Below are 19243 nucleotides of genomic sequence, written 5' to 3'. Positions count from 1 at the left end.
GACATCTCTTAGAACAAAGTAGAGAGAGAAAGGGGCATCGAAACAATAGAACAATGATTTCAAAGAGACTGGGTTAAAGAGATTATTTAAATAATTGGCTCAGAATTAGTTTCCAACCAGATTACACTAAAATTATTTTTGTTTTCCCACACCTACCTAGCAGTTAGGAAATGGTAAAGGAAATTGGAGAAGCTTTTAAGAATAAAATATACCGTCTTCCTTTCTCTGCCATCGAGGTGTGTGCTTGACTCTGCTTCTTGCCATGTCTTCTCACAAGACTTTCAGGATTAAGCATTTCCTGGTCAAGAAACAAAAGCAAAATCATCCCATCCCCCAGTGGATCCAGATGAAAACTGGTAATAAAATCAGGTAGAACTCCAAAAGGAGACATTGGAGAAGAATCAAGCTGGGTCTGTAAGGAATTACACATGAGATGGCACACATATTTATGCTGTGTCAAGGTCACAACCATCTTACCATATCAAGCTGAAAATGTCACCACTATCTGGACAGTTGGACATGTTTTATTGTGAATATATATTTTTTTCTCTGTGTATGTGCTGTTTGTGCACTGGTAGGCCGGATTCAGTAATAAATATGTGAGACCTTTCATTTCAAACAAACAAAAAGAATAAAATATACATTTCTTAGTATATCTAAGTAGTGTAAATAATTTTAAAATTCTGTTTTCCAGAAACAGAAAACACAGCCCTGTCTTAAGAAATCTAGTGGGATAATGAGTTATTACACAACATGGCACAACATATCCACAGCAAAGGAGCTCCAGGGAGCACCTAACCTAGACCCATGGGAGGGAGGGCACAGCAGGCAGAGACTTCCTGAAGGAGATATCTAAGATGATAGAGTCTTAGATTAGCGAGAATATCCTAGAATCAAGAAAACAGACTCACTGTTGGCATAGCCATATATGAACTCAACAACATTCCAATTCAATTTATAAAACCTTATTGATTACCAGGCCATGGACGTAGCATCAGTGCCTCAGATGTAGGGTTTACCGAACAGAATCACTGAGCATGCAATTGAAGTCACATTCCTTCACTTGCTCACTATGTGATCTTAAACAAGTTACATAACTTTGGGGACTCAGTTTCCTTGTCTTTATAGTGGGGGTAATAATAGTGTTCTTCTGGAAATTGAGTTAACTTAGAACAGTACCTGGCACCTCTTAAAAGCTCATTAATATTAGTTGTTACCATTTATAGAGCATGTATTATTTTCAAAACATTTCAGACATTTTATTTTTGTGATCCTTGGTAGATAAATAACAGCTGAGGAATTAGTGGCTAAAAGAGGTTAAATGACTTATATTATGTTTGATGAAAATACTTTTCCCTAATTCCTGTTTTCTTTGAAGAGAGAGTGTCCCAAAACAATATCTTGGATTTTCTTTGCCCTTTAACTTGCTCCATTCCTGAGGAGGAGAAGTGATTTCTCTGGTTGGGAAATTGGGGAAGAATAACTGTGAGCTTGGCTCACCTCTATCCCTCTTCTTTTTTAAGAGTGACCATGAAGTGACCAAGCATGATTCTTCCAGTCCTTCTGTGACTGGGAGAAAGTTGGCCCAGTTCTAGAGTTTAGTTTTAGCAAACTCATTTGTCTGACAGATCTAAAGCTTCATTCTCCAACAGGACTTTTTTTTTTCAATGTGGTCAAGCTCATTAAATAATCAGTCTCTCCCCAACCCCCATCCCTTGGAGGCATTCCTCCAAGAGCCTTCCATTCTCATGCTGCAAACTGTATCACTTTGATAACAATTAAATTTTAAAATAAAATACCACGCAAACTGTGTCAGAGACTACTAGTTGTCTACCAAAATTATTCTTTCTTTCCTGAACAAAACCTGGGTTTTAGCTAGTCTCATTGCCGCCTACATAAAGGTTACATTTGTATGTATATTGGGATTAAGTTTTAATTAACATGAGACAAGCAGAAATGTATAGTATTTTCAATAATTATCCTTAAAGGAAGAAGGTTCGCCCTTCTTTTTCTCTTCTTCCACCCTGATGCCTGAATTTGGATATGACAGCTGGAGTTCTGGCAGGCTTATTGTACAACGAAGATGAGATCCACAACACAAAAGGGAGGAAGCTATGGGCTGAAAGGAGCCTGGGTTCCTGATGACTTTACAGAGCTGCCTCACCAGCTTTGAAGAGCTTACCGCTAGCCTTTTTTTTTTTTCGAGACGGAGTCTCACCCTGCCTGTCGCCCAGGCTGGAGTGCAGTAGCATGATCTCGGCTCACTGCAGCCTCTGCCTCCTGGGTTCAAGGAATTCTCCTGCCTCAGCCTCCTGAGTAGCTGAGATTACAGGGACACACACCAGCAGGCCAGGCTAATTTTTGCATTTTTAGTACAGACCAAGTTTTGCCATGTGGGCCAGGCTGGTCTCAAATTCCTAACCTCCAGTAAGATTTTCCCACCTGGGCCTTCCAAAGTGCTGGGATTACAGGGGTGAGCCACTGGGCCCAGCATCCTCTACACTTTTATGTGAGAGAAAATATGTGAGAGTGGCTCTTGTTTAAGCCACTTTTGTTGTGTGTGTGTTCCTGCCATCTGCAGCTGAGGTGATGCTAACAAATACAGCAAATCAGCTTGAAGTCCCCCTTTCCTGGTCTTTTCTCTTCAACTAGACTGCCAACCCTAAGCCCTCATTTATGGAAACTCTGGAGCTCACAATTTTAACAAGCTGCCGAGACCAGCTCGGTAGGGGAGACCCTAACCCAGCGGAACTAGAGGAATTAAAGACACACACACAGAAATACAGAGGTGTGGAGTGGGAAATCAGGGGTCTCACAGCCTTCAGACCTGAGAGCCCCAAACAGAGATTTACCCACATATTTATTAACAGCAAATCAGTTATTAGCATTGTTTCTATAGATATTAAATTAACTAAAGTATCCCTTAAGGGAAATGAAGGGATGGGCCGAATTAATTGAATAGGTTGGGCTAGTTAACTGCAGCAGGAACACGCCCTTAAGACACAGATCCTCAGGCTTTTGTTTATGGCTTAAGAATGCCTTTAGGCAGTTTTCCGCCCTGGGCGGGCCAGGTGTTCCTTGCCCTCATTCCCGTAAACCCACAACCTTCCAGCTTGGGCGTTATGGCCATTATGGACATGTTACATTGCTGCAGAGATTTTATTTATGGCCAGTTTTGGGGCCAGTTTATGGCCAGACTTTGGGAGGCTTGCTCCCAACAACAAGCAGCTAAATTTATTTGCAAGAGTAAATGATTTCGTTTTTAAATTGGGGCCAAACAACATTTTAAAGATCTACTCTAAGAAAAAAGGAAAGATCACCACCAAAAAAAGCCTCTTGAGTGTCCTCCTGTCATGCATGCAAAGCATTCCATACATTGTTTTTGACTAATTTATTATATCCATGATTAGGAATTTTTAAAGGACTTTTCCTATGCAAACTCTAAGAGCTCAAGTTTTGTTTTGAATAGAAATACAACTATATTTACCACTATTTATGTACATCTCAATACATTTTCTAATAAATATTTATTGTATACTGACTAATCCTCATTTCATTCTTAGGTTCTGCCTTTTCTCTGTTTTCTAATTCGGGCTGAAACTCTGATTTTGCTCTCTGAATTCACTCTTATATCCCCTCTTCATAAAGTAAGAAACTTTCTGGAACCTTTGGCCTTCATCTGATTTGTCTGACTACCATCTTGAACCCAGCAAGGACAACTAGATGTAACCCCTTCTTTTTTAAAAAAACTATTATTAAAAGTCTACCATATGCTAAGTGCTAGAATAGATGCTTCAAATGCTTTCTTTTTTTCTTCTAATCTTCATGCCAAACTTGCAAGTGAGGTCTTGTTCTCTCCATCTTATGGGTGAATGAATTGTGATTCAGAGTGATTAAAACGAATCCAAGATTTGTTTGCCTTTAAAGTCTGCTTTCTATCTCATTTAAAAAAAAATCTCTCTCCGATTTTCCATACCTCTGTGTCATTATATTCAAGTCTTCCACTTCTCCAGCTTCAACTCTATTTCTTTTCCCAGCTTCCCTTTTGCTTCTCACTGGCTGTATCTGGATATTTCAGAAGCACAAAATAAGTTGTTCAATTTAGAAGGGATTCTGAAAACACAACTCCAAATTTTACAAAGTAAAATTATGACATGATAATAATGGTGCACTATAAAAAAAAGTGCACAGAAAATGCCAAAGAATATAAAAACCAAATATAAGGCAGCCCCATCCATTTCAGATCCACAAGGTCACAGGATTGGGACCTAATTATAAATAATAACCCAAATAACTCTTTTCCTTTCAGAAAGCATACACACATACACACAACGCTGGAGAAGGTCTTTTCCAAATACAGTCCTCCTCCCACTCCCCAAATGCATTAACATCAATGTTTTAGAAAGCACTAGAGTCACTGCCAAATAGTTGAGGTTATCCATCAGATGTTCCTCAAGGCGAGCCTTCTCCTGACAACTACAGCATGAGATTATTGTGTATATATAGATCACTGTCATGCACAGGACAGGCACATGACAAATGTGCATTAAAATGAAGGCTGCACATGGCACCACTGTAGCCCTAGACTGCAAATTCATTGGCATTCCAAGAACTTCACAAATAGCACAATAATGTGACTTTTCTTTTTCAAAAAGGAGACTGTGTAGCTTGTAAAATTAATCTTAGAGGCACATCATATTAATCATGGTTCCATTACTTAGCAGTCTTCATTTTCATTCAAAATATGAAATTTCCAAGATTAAGATGATTTGGATTTACACATCTTGTAAAATTCAAGCATTTGTATGAGAATAAATCACTACTAAAGGAATTGATGTCATCAATCTCTTTTACTCCTTATATCTAATTGCAACACTGGGCATTAAAGTGAGAGTTTTACTGGAGAAAGGACAGCAAGAAAGGCTAATTTTGGAGCCCTGGAGAACAGTGATCAACAGGAGGGCAGTGTAATGAGATAGTTATAGGAGAGACTGAAAGTGGGAGGGGACATGGAAAGGGAGAACTTGAAGACAAACATAAATGTGATCTGTTTTCACAACATGGTCAGGGCCTCACTCTGCTAACATATGTATGTACACTAGTACTTAGTCTCTATCAGGCACAGTTCTAAGCCCTCATTTACTTAACAATAGATACTACTTTCATCCCCATTTTACAGTTGGAAAAACCAAGGCCCAAAGAGGTTGAGTACCATCCAAAGCTTCACAGCTAGTTAGTGGCAGAGCTGGGATTCAACACCAGGCACCACTTCATAATCATGAATTATCATTTTACACAGCATGCAATCTAGAACAATCACTTTCAATCTTGTTTTTAACCATAATCCTTCCAGTAAGAATACATGACTCAGTACACCAAAACATAAGTAACAGAAATAGAAGTTTTATGAAATAATACTTTTACCAAATGTAATGCATCTGGTAGTCCCAGCTACTGGGAATGGATGAGGAAGGCTGAGGGAGGAGGTTGAGGCTGCAGTGAGCCATGATTGCACCACTGCACTTCAGCCTGGGTGACAATGAGACCCTGTCTCAAAAAGTAAAATAAAATAAAATAAAGTAACTTTTTCTACTGGTTATATGTTGAAATGATGTCTTGGATATATTAAGTAAATTATATTGCTAAAATTAATTTTACCTTTTTCAAAAAACTATCTTTTCTTTTCTTTTTTCTTTTCTTTTTTTGAGACAGTCTCGCTCTATCACCCAGGCTGAAGTGCAGTGACATAATCTGGGTTCACTGCAACTTCCACCTCCCAGGTTGAAGCGATTCTCCTGCCTCAGCCTCCACAGTAGTTGGGACTACAGGCATGTGCCACCACGCCTGGCTAATTTTTGTATTTAAAAAACTTTTTTTAATGTGGCTACTTGAAAATTTTAAATGACCTATGTGGCACTCAATATTTCTATTGGACAGTGCTTTCTGCTCGTTCAGGCCAAAAACCTTGGAGTCATCCTTGACTCCTTTCTCCACTAGCCAATCCTGTAGGTTCTACCTTCAAAATAGTCCAGAATTCAGCAACTACACCACCTGCTATACCACCTCCCCCCCATCACCCTCAACCCCCCGACACACACAAAACACATACAAGTCACATTCTCTTGCTTGGATAACTAAAATAGCCTTTTAACTGGTCTCCTTGCTTCCTTCCTTGCTACACTCTACAGTTTATTCAACTATTTCCCATAAAGTTGTGGAGCGATCCTTTTAAAAGGTCAATCAGATTATGTCACTCCTCTGTTCAAAACCTCCATGGCTTTTTTTCTTTTTTTCTTTTTTTTTTTTTTGAGACAGAGTCTCGCTCTGTCGCCCAGGCTGGAGTGCAGTGGCGCGACCTCGGCTCACTGCAAGCTCCGCCTCCCAGGTTCACGCCATTCTTCTGCCTCAGCCTCCCGAGTAGCTGGGACTACAGGCGCCTGCCACCGCGCCCGGCTAATTTTTTGTATTTTTAGTAGAGACGGGGTTTCACCGTGTTAGCCAGGATGGTCTCGATTTCCTGACCTCGTGATCCGCCCGTCTCCGCCTCCCAAAGTGCTGGGATTACAGGCGTGAGCCACCGCGCCCGGCCTCCATGGCCTTTTTTCTAAAGTTTAAAAGCCCAAGTCCTTGCAATGGAATACAAAGCCTTAAAAGATCTGGTTACCCATCTGTGCTCCTGACCCCTTCTCCTGCCCCATCTGTCTGTCCTAATCTCTTACCACTCCCTTCTTCCCTCAGCTGTGGTGACCTTCTTCGGTTCACCAAGTATGCTCCTGCCTCATGGCCTTTGTACTTCCTATACCTCTACATGTAACCCTCTACCTTAGACTTCTTCTTTCTCGTAGTTTGGCATCACTTTACTGAACGTTATATTTAGAAATGCAAACCTCTCTCTGCTTACTCTTCCACACTTCCCCCTTCCTATTATATATATAGGATATAATATATCCTTCTTATTATATAGGATATATTATATCCTGTATAATTTATTTAATTTATCTGTCTCCCACCAATAAAATGTAGGAGCTCCTTGAGGGCACTGACTGTTTTATTGCTGCATTCCCAGCACCTTATGTGCCTGGCAAATAGTAGGGGCCAGAAAATGAGCTGTGGGTTCCCAAAGTCAGTTACGGACCATTTGCAACTAGCCATTCTCAGAAATCTATAGAAACAAACAAATACTACAGTATGGGTTTTTTTTTTAACCTATATCCTCTTTGGACCTACAGTCATCCCACAAGAAAGAATGCAAGAATCTTCTCCACACCCCACAAGTCTTAGTTAACCAAATCTTCCGTCCATTTTCTCATGACCATTAGGAGCCCTCCAAAAGCCCTGGAGGATGGGTTTTCCTTTACCCTCAGGCATTAAATCTCCTTAAGCATCTGCAAAAAGTTCTGAGTTACTGGCCTAACATAAGTGCAGCTTAATCTCAGACGATCTCCGGGTCTATCTAGTGTACATTAGGTACACCTGGATACCGTTAAGTATCAGTGGTGTTTGCACTCTCGATGGTTTGCAAACTGGCCACACCTTACCTACTGGGTCTGCATTCAGGAACATGTGTCTTGTCTGTTAGCACTAGAAATGATGGACACGTAGAGGCCGGGCGCGGGGGCTCACGCCTGTAATCCCAACACTTTGGGAGGCCGAGGTGGGCGGATCACGAGGTCAGGAGATCGAGACCATCCTGGCTAACACAGTGAAACCCCGTCTTTACTAAAAATACAAAAAAATTAGCTGGGCGTGGTGGCGGGCGCCTGTATTCCCAGCTACTCGGGAGGCTGAGGCAGGAGAATGGCGTGAACCCCGGGGGGCGGAGCCTGCAGTGAGCCGAGATCGCGCCACTGCACTCCAGCCTGGGCAACAGCGAGACTCCATCTCAAAAAAAAAAAAAAAAATGATGGACACGTGTTGGATGGAATGTCACTGTCACGGCCCCTTATTTTAGACACTTAGAAATCAGGGCTCTGAGAACTTAGGCTAAGTAAAAATTATCAGAACAAAGAAACAAAACACGTGGTGGTACAAAAGGCACCAGAAGCCAGGTCGTTTGCCCCTCACCATTCAGCCCTTCCCACCAAAAGATTCTACTGTGCAGCTCAACCTAGCTCACAGCCGGTACCGCGGGATTTTAATGTGCAACCGTGAACTCGCAGGCTGTTAAAGGAAGGCCGCGCCTTGGCCGCTACACCTTCCCCGTGGCGGGGAGAAAGCGCAGCTCCCGGCCTCCGCCGCAGCCAGCTCCAGGTCCCCCGGCCCGGAGCGGACTGAGACGGTGCGGTGCCCACGCTCTCGCGAGACTAGCGGTCGGGGCGGGCGGGTCGAGCCTCCCGGAAATGGGCCAGTGGTACGGTCCGCTCCCACCTGGGACGAGTGCGCGCACGGCCCGGTGGGGTCCCGGGTGTGCCCAGGAACCCGCGCGAGGCGGAGTCGCTGAGACTGCCTGCTCCTCACCCAGCTGCCTCGGCCCTACCCCGGTCGCCCGCCGCCCCTCCCTTTGCCCTTCACGGCGCCCGGCCCTCCTTGGGCTGCGGCTTCTGTGAGCGGCTGGGCAGCCAACCTTTCCCCTTCTGTTTCTCCGCGTCCCCTCCCCCCGACCGTAGCACCAGAGTCGCGGGTCCTGCAGTGCCCGAGAAGCCGCACGTATAACTCGCTCGGCGTAAGTGCTAGGAATGCCGCTGGCCTCGCGGGGAAACGCATTCTTTCTATCTATAGCTCACTCTGTACATCTTCTGTCTACGGCAGCTATTCCAGAGGCAACAACTGCTTCCCTGTGTTCTCATCTCCCCATTGGTGGCTGGCGACCCGAATTTGGGAATGGGGAGATCGCCCACCTGTTATCTTTGAGCAGACTAATCTCTTGTAAGCAGAAGTGCCATTCCGAGTCTCCAGAGCCCTGTAGCTTGGGGCTGGGAATGTCCCCCTGACTTGAGGCTTTCCTAGTGTATTGCTTTTCTCTGAGAATGCTCTAGGTTTTTGATTTTTTAATTGTAAGAATCTATAATACAGCATTTTTATTTCGGTCTTATTGGTTGTGCTCAAAGGCAGGAAACAACTATTAATTTGCCTTCTCGAATCTTATTAGTCGTAAGATTCATTCTCTTTCATTGCTCTGCTAGGCATAAAACGCACTTCGAACATGTAAGTGCCGCTGTCAGCTCTGGAGAGTTTAAGGCAATAGTTATTTTCGATATTTTAACTCCTTTTTGTTTCATAGGGGTAACTCATTCGACTGTGGAGTTCTTTTAATTCTTCTGAAAGATTTCAAATCCTCTAGAAGCCAAAATGGGGCACAGTAAACAGATTCGAATTTTACTTCTGAACGAAATGGAGAAGCTGGAAAAGACCCTCTTCAGACTTGAACAAGGTCAGTAGCAAGTTGTTTGATTTGCTCATTTGCGTCTTTTAAACTTTTAATTCATTGGCAGTCCTGTTAAATTTTTTAAAGTTTTAAGATAAATATTATTTCCAAGGATCTAAAACTTGATTTGTGCAAAGATGGTGCTGTGTTTTCCATATATCACTAATCAATGTTGATTTGAATTAAGAATATTTTATATCCCTCATGTTAGGAGAAGGATAAAATAGTTCACTTTTCTCTGCATACTAATTCCCACTTAAGATTGAAGTTAAATATATGATCAGAAGATTGACCATATTATTTCTAATAACATTTACTATTAAAAGTTGGTAAATTACTTCGTATGTAATTTTGCTTTGGGTATGCATGTAGTTTTGCCTTTATATAACTGTCTCTTTTCCTTTGTTGAACCTTTGAATTGACAAAATAGATTTCAGCAAAAAGTATAGTAAACTATTGTTTATGTATATCAAAAACCTCTCAAATGTGGAGTAGGTAAAAGCTGAAAATGTTTTCCTACCAAATAAAAAGTGCAATAACTCATCTGGTTATGTTGAAATATAGTTGATCTGTATTTAAAGATCAAATTACTTTTCTACAAAGCTAGTTAATAGATGTTTTATTTTCTTAGCCTTTGTAATTTTTCAACATTGAAGAAGTGTAATATATGAAAAATACAGTCCCCCTTATTAATGTACCAAATGGATGTTGATAGTCATAAACCTTTCAAAGGAATTTTTAAATTTCCCTGATGTTTTAAGAGTTAACTTTTTGAAAAAAAATTTCACACATACAGTGTGTTAATCTTCATGCCAAATCCGCGTCTTTTTCCAACTATGGCATTTAAAATCACTGAGTACCTACTCCATTTTTGGCTTTCCTGAGTCTGCACTTCTCTGGTTTTGATTTTTTTTTCCCCCTATCCTGTCGCATATTCTTGTCAACTTGGTGTCTCTTACTGGGCTCTCTTCCCTTCACTTTTTAATTAATTATGGGTATCTGCTAGGAATTCTTTCTTTTTCTGTTCTCCTTCAAAGAATTAGTTACAGTCTCATGGCCTCAACTGTTGCCTCTGTGCTGATGACTACTTTTGGAGGAAAGGCCTTGAGCTTTCTTCTTGGAAACTTTCGGCGTTTGATGACAAGGATAGATCTAGAGCCAGAATAATCCTGGCTCTGCTGCTAACAAGCTGACTTGGGGCAAGTTACATTAATTCTGAGCATTGATTTCTTTTTTTTTTTTTTTTTCCTTTTCTCTTTTTCTGAGCCAGAGTCTTACTCTGTTGCCCAAGCTGAGTGCTGTGGCATGATCATGGCTCAGTGCGACCTCGACTTCCTGGGCTCAAGCAGTTCTCCTGCCTCAGCCTCCCAAGTAGCTGGGACTACAGGCATGCATGACTATGCCCCGCTAATTTTTTTTGTTTGTTTGTTTTGAGACGGAGACTTGCTCTGTCACCCAGGCTGGAGTGCAGTGGCGCAATCTCGGCTCACTGCAAGCTCCGCCTCCCGGGTTCACGCTATTCTCCTGCCTCAGCCTCTCCGAGTAGCTGGGACTACAGGCGCCCGCCACCACGCCCGGCTAATTTTTTTGTATTTTTAGTAGAGACGGGGTTTCACCGTGGTCTCGATCTCCTGACCTCGTGATCCGCCCGCCTCGGCCTCCCAAAGTGCTGGGATTACAAGCGTGAGCCACTGCGCCCGGCCTTTTTTTTTTTTTTTTTTTTTTTTTGATTGTAGAAACTGGGTCTCACTATGTTGCCCAGGTTGATTTTGAACTCCTGGACTCAAGCAACCCTCTCTCTTTGGCCTCTCAAAGTACTGGGATTACAAGCATAAGCCACCGGGCATGGCCCCAATTCTGAGCATTAATTTCTTTATTGGTGAGATGAAAGTGGTAATTTCTGTTCTTCTACCTTTCTAGGTTTTGAGACTCAAAAGTAATAATACATGAATTTTTAGTAATAAAGCCCTAAATAAATATAAGGCATTGATATGAATCACTCCATGTATTCTCACCCTGGACCTTGGCTTCAACCTGATATTATGCAATAGAATAGTATTAGGATAGCTCGACTTGGATATGCTTAAATCTAGCATGTCCAAAAATATCCCCTCCCCATTCTCAATCCTTCTTTATTTCTCAGCTTCCCTGTTTATTTCGTGGCATCTCCATTTTTATAGTTCCCAGGGTAGAAACCTTACATTTTTTGATGATTTCTTCTGTTTTCCTGCAGTCTCTTTTTAAGCTTGCAATTTCTTTCCAAATATCTCTGATTGCCTGTCTATTCTGTATGGCTGAATATAGATGCCAGAATAATCTTATACAATCTCTTCCCTTTTTTATTAAGTGATATGTATAAAATCAAATTTAAATACCTCTCTCTGACTTCCAAGACATTCTGTAATGAGACTACACCTTCCTTAGCCAAAATTGTATCTCATTATTCTCCGTCATTAATGTCATAGATCTTTACAGTTGCCCAAGTCATTCCTGTTAATTCCCTTCTCAGCAGTTCTTCTCATGCCTGTCCTTATACCCGTACTCCCAGCAGATTCCTTTATATCTGTTAAATCCCATTTACTGTCAGTCTATGTGTTGCCTAAGTTTCAACTTTCAGCTAAAATATCACCTCCTTTGTGAAGTCTTTGCCTAATTTTTCACTGTCTGCTTCATTTGATTTACAGTTACACAATGAGCACAGAACTATTAAGTGCCAAATAATGAAGCAGTGTCTAAAAGCTTGTTAGTCTTACAGTGTCAGACTAGGGTTTAACATCCGTGAGAATTGATGAGGGCAGGTGACTCACAATGTAATCTCAGTGCTTTGGGAGGCTGAGGCTGGAGGACCACTTGAGGCCAGGAGTTCATGGTCAGCCTGGACAATATAGTAAGACTTTATCTCTATAAAAAAAGAAACAAAATTAGCTGGTCATGATGGTGCTTGCCTGTGGTCCCCAGCTACCTAGGAGGGTGAGGCGGGAGGATCTCTTGAGCCCAGGAGTTAAAGGCTGTAGTGAGCTATGATCCCACCATTTCACTCCAGCCTAGGTGACAGAGTGAGACCCTGTCTTTAAAAAACAAAAATAAAGGGCCGAGCACGGTGGCTCACGCCTATAATCCCAGCACTTTGGGAGGCCGAGGCAGGTGGGTCACCCGAGGTCAGGATTTCGAGACCATCCAGCCTGATCAACATGTTGAAACCCCTTCTCTACTAAAAATACAAGAATTAGCCGAGTGTGGTGGCACATGCCTATAATCCCAGCTACTTGGGAGGCTGAGGCAGGAGAATCACTTGAACCTGGGATGCAGAGGTTGCAGTGAGCTGAGATCACACCATTGCACTCTAGCCTGGGCAACAAGAGCAAAACTCTATCTTAAAAAAAAATGAAAAATAAAATAAAATAAAATCTGTGAGGATAGGGACAGCCTTACAAACCTAGTGCAGTGTACTGCTGATTGATTACTAAAACTCTAGTTAAAACTAGCAAAAATTGTAAAAGCTAACCTGTTTGAAGAGGGAAATTGAAGGATTTATGAAAAAAGAATGATGTGGTTGACTTTATAACTCTGGTTAAAACCAGTAAATATATCCAAATGTTATAAATGAGAATATGCCACCTTTTTTTGCAGTAATGGTGTGATCATTTTATTTTAGAAGATAATTTGAAATGTGAAAGATGAGTGGAAGAGAAGGGACATTGGAGACGAAGCATTGAGAAGGCTATTTTAAAAGCACATCTGATTAAAGAAAAGGATTGAACGGTCTGAGTTGAAACAGAGAGGACAAGGCCAGGCGCGGTGGCTCACACCTGTAATCTTGGCACTTTGGGAGGCCAAGGCAGGCGGATCACCTGAGTTCAGGAGTTTGAGACCTGCCTGGCCAATATGGTGAAACCCTGTCTCTCCTAAAAATACAAAAATTAGCCAGGCGTGGTGGCAGGTGCCTGTAATCCCAGCTACTTGGGAGGCTGAGGCAGGAGAATTGCTTGAATCCAGGAGGTGGAGGTTTCAGTAAGCCGAGATCGTGCCACTGCACTCCAGCCTGGGCAACAGAGCGAGACTCCAACTCAAAAAAAAAAAAAAAGAAAGAAAAGAAAAAGAGAGGACAAAGTATGAGTTATTTTCAAGTTCAGAGGACTTGGTAACCAATCAAATGTGAAGAAAAACTCTGGCAGTTTTTGGCTGTTTCATATTTAATTGGTCACCAAAGCCCTCATATTTCTTTCCTTCTTTCTTTTCTATAAGAAGGAATTCCTCCTCGTTTTTAAGACTGATATTTCTATAGATTCTTCCAGTTCAACAAGTACAAGACTAAATAATGATCTTTTCTAGACAAATCATAGCTTTTTTGCTTATTTCCTATCTCATTTAGTGGTAGAATAATGAACAAAATCAGGCCGAGCACGGTGGCTTACTCCTGTAATCCCGGCACTTTGTGAGGCCAAGGTGGGTAGTTGACCTGAGATCAGGAGTTCAAGACCAACCTGGCCAACATAGTGAAGCCCCATCTCTACCAAAAATACAAAAATTAGCCGGATGTGGTGACATGCACCTGTAGTCCCAGTTATTCAGGAGGCTAAGGCAGGAGAATCACTTGAACCCAGGAGGCAGAGGTTGCAGTGAGCCAAGATCACACCACTGTACTCCAGCCTGGGCAACAGAGCGAGACTTGGTCTCAAAAAAAAAGAATAATGAACAAAATAATTACTTCCCAAATCTGAAATTCTTCCATATTTTAAATAGGTTGATGAAATTTATAATTTTTACTATTTTTTTAAAGAAAATATTTAGACATAAAGGTTCTTTGATTAGAAGATTGAGTTTCTATAAATTGAGTGGAGGGGAAAAGATAGAACATATTATTTACAATAATAGTTTAATCACTCATTATGCTAGTTGCCTACAAGAGAGACATGGCTAATGCAAGTTAAGTATCCTAGCGTTAGTATGAGGAATAAGATAGCCACACCATGTACTGCTATGACCTCAGCTAATTTTAGCAAACTGAGTCATGGAATATGACCTACTCTGGGCTCTCTGATGTTTCATTTACTGTATATAAAAATTTTAGTTTCAGTGATTTGCACTAGAGGTCTACAGAGTGGCTATGTATCCCTCGGGGTATGCACTGATACATCTATTGGGCTACAGAAAGAAAATATAACCAACCTTCCTTCCTTCCTTTCTTCCTTCCTCCCTCCCTCCCTCCCTCCTTCCTTCCTTCTTCCCTTTCTTTTCTTTTCTCTCTACCTATTTTAGTTTTTTAAGTCTGTTATATGTTAGCAACATTGAATTATGTTAATATATGAATTATGCTCTCAGTTTGTATGTCAGATAAGTTATAAACAAAAAAGGCATACTCAGAAGAAAACGTAGAGGTTGTAGGTCTGGAAGGGGTTGACAATCACACCCTCATTTGTTTGCAGTATGTTGCCATGAATTGCACTTTGACTTAAGCTAGGTTAAGTAGCTTTACAGGTTATATTATCTTAAATAACAGAGTCTCTCTATTACTTTGTAAGGAGAGGTAGAGTAACCAAGAATAGTTATTTTACCTCACAGAGGTGATCAAACTTAAAAGATGAGTTAGAAAGTGTTTGAGATTTGTCCTTTTCAGAAATAACAAGTAGCGTTAGATAGTATGATACTTAGAAAATATTTTCAGAAAAAATAAAAACTTAACTCTGATATAAACATGAGTGAGAAAGTTAAGTGCTTTTTTGAAGGAAATTGATGCTTGGAGCAGAGTTTCGCACGTGTTTTCCTGCAAAAGTTCAGATCGCAGATCTTTGCAGCTTTTCAGGCAGTGCACTCCCTATTGCAGCGACTCGACTCCCATTGTAGCGGGAAAGCAGCCATAGGTAAACATACATGAATGGATGTGGCTGTGTTCCAGTAAAACTTCATTTACAGAAATGGGGATTGGGCTGGATACACTTTGCCAACCCTTGCTATAGTGAAAGCATTTTGAATATATATTTTTAGAAATGCTTCTTCCATCATTATATGATTTTACCCAAAATAAATAGAACTTGAAATCTTTGAATCACTTTATTACAAAATATTAAAACCAAGACTTTTTAAAATAATGAAATTTATTTAGTTACATTGTTTTCACTGAGAGATATTATCAATATTAATTTGTAGTGAGAGCCAAAAGGTTTTTTCTACCTGCTAATAAATTAAATGTATTATTTAAATATTATTTATTTCATTTATATCTTATCCCATTAAGTTAAATTTTGTGTTTTATAATTTATATAATCTATTAGAACATCGTACATATATATTATATAAATAATGACTTAGTTTGGGAATTATTGGGGTTTTTTCCTGAAGGTAGAGCACTGATCCAAATACTGTTTTGGAGATTTTAGATGAGTTTTAACCTTTGCTCTGCAAGTTCTCTGAATCCTTGTGTAATTATAAAAACAGTATTTGTATAAACTTAACAGGGGACAGGTTGTACACATATACCCAGACAGCTAATCTCTGCTATTTGTACTTGTTCAGAATGACACTATTTCTCCTAATGATAAATTTAGTCATTCTTGTGAGATGTAAATGTTTATGCTTCTCAGTCACTAAGTATTTTACTTCATGTTTTAATTCTTTCTGTAATTATTTCTTAGTCTATCCCTTCATAATTGTAGCTCTAATTTTAAAATGATTTCCCTAATTAGAAAATTATGCAAATGTATAAAAAGCATTTTTTCTGTGTTTTTTTAAAATTAGGATTATACTATCTAAACAATTTTGTAGCCTCCCTTTTTCCCCTATTTGTAGTAGTATTATGGTGTATGTACTCTACCTCCCTGCCTACTGCCATGTTTCAGCCATACTTTTTTCCAGAAGATATTTTAAAAGCTCTACATAAATGTGTACAATGTAACAAAATAGAATAAATTAAAAGTGGTTATTAAATTTTTTTTTTAATGGAGTCTTGCTCTGTCACCCATGCTGGAGTGCAGTGGTGCAATCCTAGCTCACTGCAACCTCTGCCTCCTGGATTGAAGCAATTCTCCTGCCCCAGCCTCCTGAGTAGTTGGGATTACAGGTGCACACCACCACACCCAGCTATTTGCATTTAGTAGAGATGGGGTTTCACCATGTTGGTCAGGCTGGTCTCAAACTTCTGACCTCAGGTGATCCTCCCGCCTCGGCCTCCCAGAGTGTTGGGATTACAGGTGTGAGCTACTGTGCCTGGCCAAATATCTTTTGATAACATGATTTATAATGACTTTATAATATGCCAGCTTGTAGATTTACCATAATTTATTTAATCATTGCCAATCATTAGATATTTAGGTTGTTGTCAGTTTATTTAATTTCAATAAATGAGGCTGTGATAAATATCCTTATACATAATCTCTGTTTACATCACTGATACTTTTCTCAAAAAATCTATATAAAATTCCTAGATCAAAAAATATAAACATTCTTAATATATTAATGCCAAATTGTATTATAGAAAAAGTACATTTAGTTGCTTAGAGAAGAAATTCTTAGTTTCACTATACGGCATTCTCTTAGTGTCTTTTACTGAAATCTTTTGTTCACAGAAAATATCCCTGTTAGTATATCCTCTTTTATTACTTTGTTGGATGTTTAATAAATCAAGGATTATAAATTATAAATAATATATATTAAATAGGTAAATATTAGTTTTTTTCCTCTCAAAGAAATTCCTTAGATATTAAAGATTTTAATCTTTAAGTTTAGTGGAACTAAACTTTCCTGCCTCATCAGTTATTATTGCCCATTATTAATTGAAAATTATATTCATGTTTAAAATTTATATGTATTATATTTCTAATAGACTTGACCATAGTCAGTATTTTCATATTCTAATAATTATAAAGAAGGTTTAAAGTCTGCTTTAAACCAACCAAAATGTTTCTTTCACAGTACAGTTTTAACTGTAATGTGCTTATTTGTTTTCTCTTATGGCAAAATATTTGTAACACAATGCACAAGTCTAAGGTATGTTTTTTTAAAAATAACCTAACTTGGGCAAAAGTAGAAATGCATTGGCTCTCAGGATTACAAGACAGCTTTAGTAACTAAACCATGAAGCATGGGGATATAGGCAGTAGTGTGTTGGAGGTGCTTTTGCTGGCTCACAAGAGCTGATTGTGCACATCCCTTCCCACGTCCACGTTCAATGTTGTCGTGTTGGTAGCTTAAGATTGTCCATGTCGGGATTATTTCCACCAGAAAGTCAGCAAACACTCCAAGTCAGAGGTTCCCACCACCCTAGTCAGTTGCTAAATCTTTATTAGCACATCACTGGACTTGAGCAGATATCAGTCGGGTTCAGTTGTCTTCAGAACTCCTGTTAGAATCCCGAATTCTGCCTCTATAGAGGTTGACTTCTGTCAGTGAAGACTAGCTTTTTCGGTATGGTGAGATAATAATCCCATGGTAGTGCCCAAGTTTTACAGACTATCACAACTTTCTGACACCATAGAGAAACTAGTTTTCTCTGTTGCAGTTAGAAAAATACTAGAGAAGGTCTCTCCTCAGATGCCCGCCATTGGGTACTTAATTCAGGGGTGAGGATGGGGGATCATGGTAAATGGGGTTGTATAAGAATTTGCACATCCCAGAGTTGCTATGTGAATAGGAATGCATTTCCAGGGGAAGGAGAAAGAGACATTACAGAGCAGACAGCTCTATGATGTTTACTATACTTGCTAAAATATGAAATTCAGCTAAATTGGGATACAAAGTAGTGCCAAAACAGCATTAGGTTTGTGGAGTTATTTTAAACATAATTGAAAATCAAGGTTTTTTTAATACTTTAAATAAAACATCTATTTTTCAATGTGGTAATTGAAGTCCTACAATGAGTTTATTAAAATGTGCTTTTTATTTAGGGTATGAACTACAGTTCCGATTAGGCCCAACTTTACAGGGAAAAGCAGTTACCGTGTATACAAATTACCCATTTCCTGGAGAAACATTTAATAGAGAAAAATTCCGTTCTCTGGATTGGGAAAATCCAACAGAAAGAGAAGATGATTCTGATAAATACTGTAAAATTAATCTGCAACAATCCGGTTCATTTCAGTATTATTTCCTTCAAGGGTAAGTCAGGTGTTTTGTTTGTGAGAAAAAAAGTTAATTTATTCTGTAATTTGAAGTCACCTAACTTGTAAATGTTACTGTATGAACCATGGCAGTGCAATTTTTACAGTGCTTCCTTGAGATGCAAATAGAGCATTCTTTGATTTCTAGGAGGTAATTATATGGCCCATTGCAGAGCTAAAGTATCATGTAAATGTATTTTAAGTAACATCTTAAAATGTAGTAATTTCATGCAACATGATTATAGGTTGCGGTTTATTTGCATGCCCTTGTTATTACTGATAGGTTTTAGTATACTTATTTTTCATTAAACCAACATTCTTGGATATTTTGTGTATTATACATGTAATTATGTAGATTGTGAAAGGGTAAAAGTATCTTTTCCATTAAGTTTTGTTGCAACTTTTAAAATGATTTTATGTGCTTAGAAATAAATATATTTTATTTGGGACAATTAACCTTATAGTTAGAGTCAGACTATATTACATGAGGATTTTTTTTCTATCACTGACTGAAAAGTTTTTGTTTTGTTTTTTCCCTTAGAAATGAGAAAAGTGGTGGAGGTTACATAGTTGTGGACCCCATTTTACGTGTTGGTGCTGATAATCATGTGCTACCCTTGGACTGTGTTACTCTTCAGACATTTTTAGCTAAGTGTTTGGGACCTTTTGATGAATGGGAAAGCAGACTTAGGGTTGCAAAAGAATCAGGTAATGTCAGCTTGCTTTCTTTTTCTTATTTAAAAAAATAAATGTAATTATCCTCTGTGATATAGATTTCAAAAGTTTT

The 19243-nt window shown here is 39.5% G+C and overlaps 1 protein-coding gene and 1 pseudogene across 2 annotated transcripts in view; both read left to right on the top strand.

The window, feature by feature from the left end:
- Nucleotides 1-262: 262 nt before the first annotated feature.
- LOC100606969 lies at nt 263-653 on the top strand (annotated as a pseudogene).
- Nucleotides 654-8116: 7463 nt separating this feature from the next.
- The window catches only part of AGL (amylo-alpha-1, 6-glucosidase, 4-alpha-glucanotransferase), a 73193-nt gene continuing 62066 nt past the window's right edge, over nt 8117-19243 (top strand). Inside the window, exons 1-4 of one of the 2 annotated variants that reach the window (XR_004032714.1) lie at nt 8117-8662; nt 9221-9370; nt 18244-18454; nt 18998-19164. Coding sequence is in view for 1 of the 2 variants with exons in the window: in XM_003260103.4 (XP_003260151.1) it covers nt 9289-9370; nt 18244-18454; nt 18998-19164 (460 nt within the window). In the remaining variant the exon portion in view is untranslated. The remainder of the gene's footprint in view (nt 8663-9220; nt 9371-18243; nt 18455-18997; nt 19165-19243) is intronic. The other variant, XM_003260103.4, reaches the window with a different exon arrangement.

The sequence above is a fragment of the Nomascus leucogenys genome, chromosome 12 (assembly GCF_006542625.1).
Source record: "Nomascus leucogenys isolate Asia chromosome 12, Asia_NLE_v1, whole genome shotgun sequence".
NCBI classification, from domain to species: domain Eukaryota; kingdom Metazoa; phylum Chordata; class Mammalia; order Primates; family Hylobatidae; genus Nomascus; species Nomascus leucogenys.
Note: the sequence above shows the minus strand (reverse complement) of the source record. Positions and strands in the feature narration are given on the sequence as shown.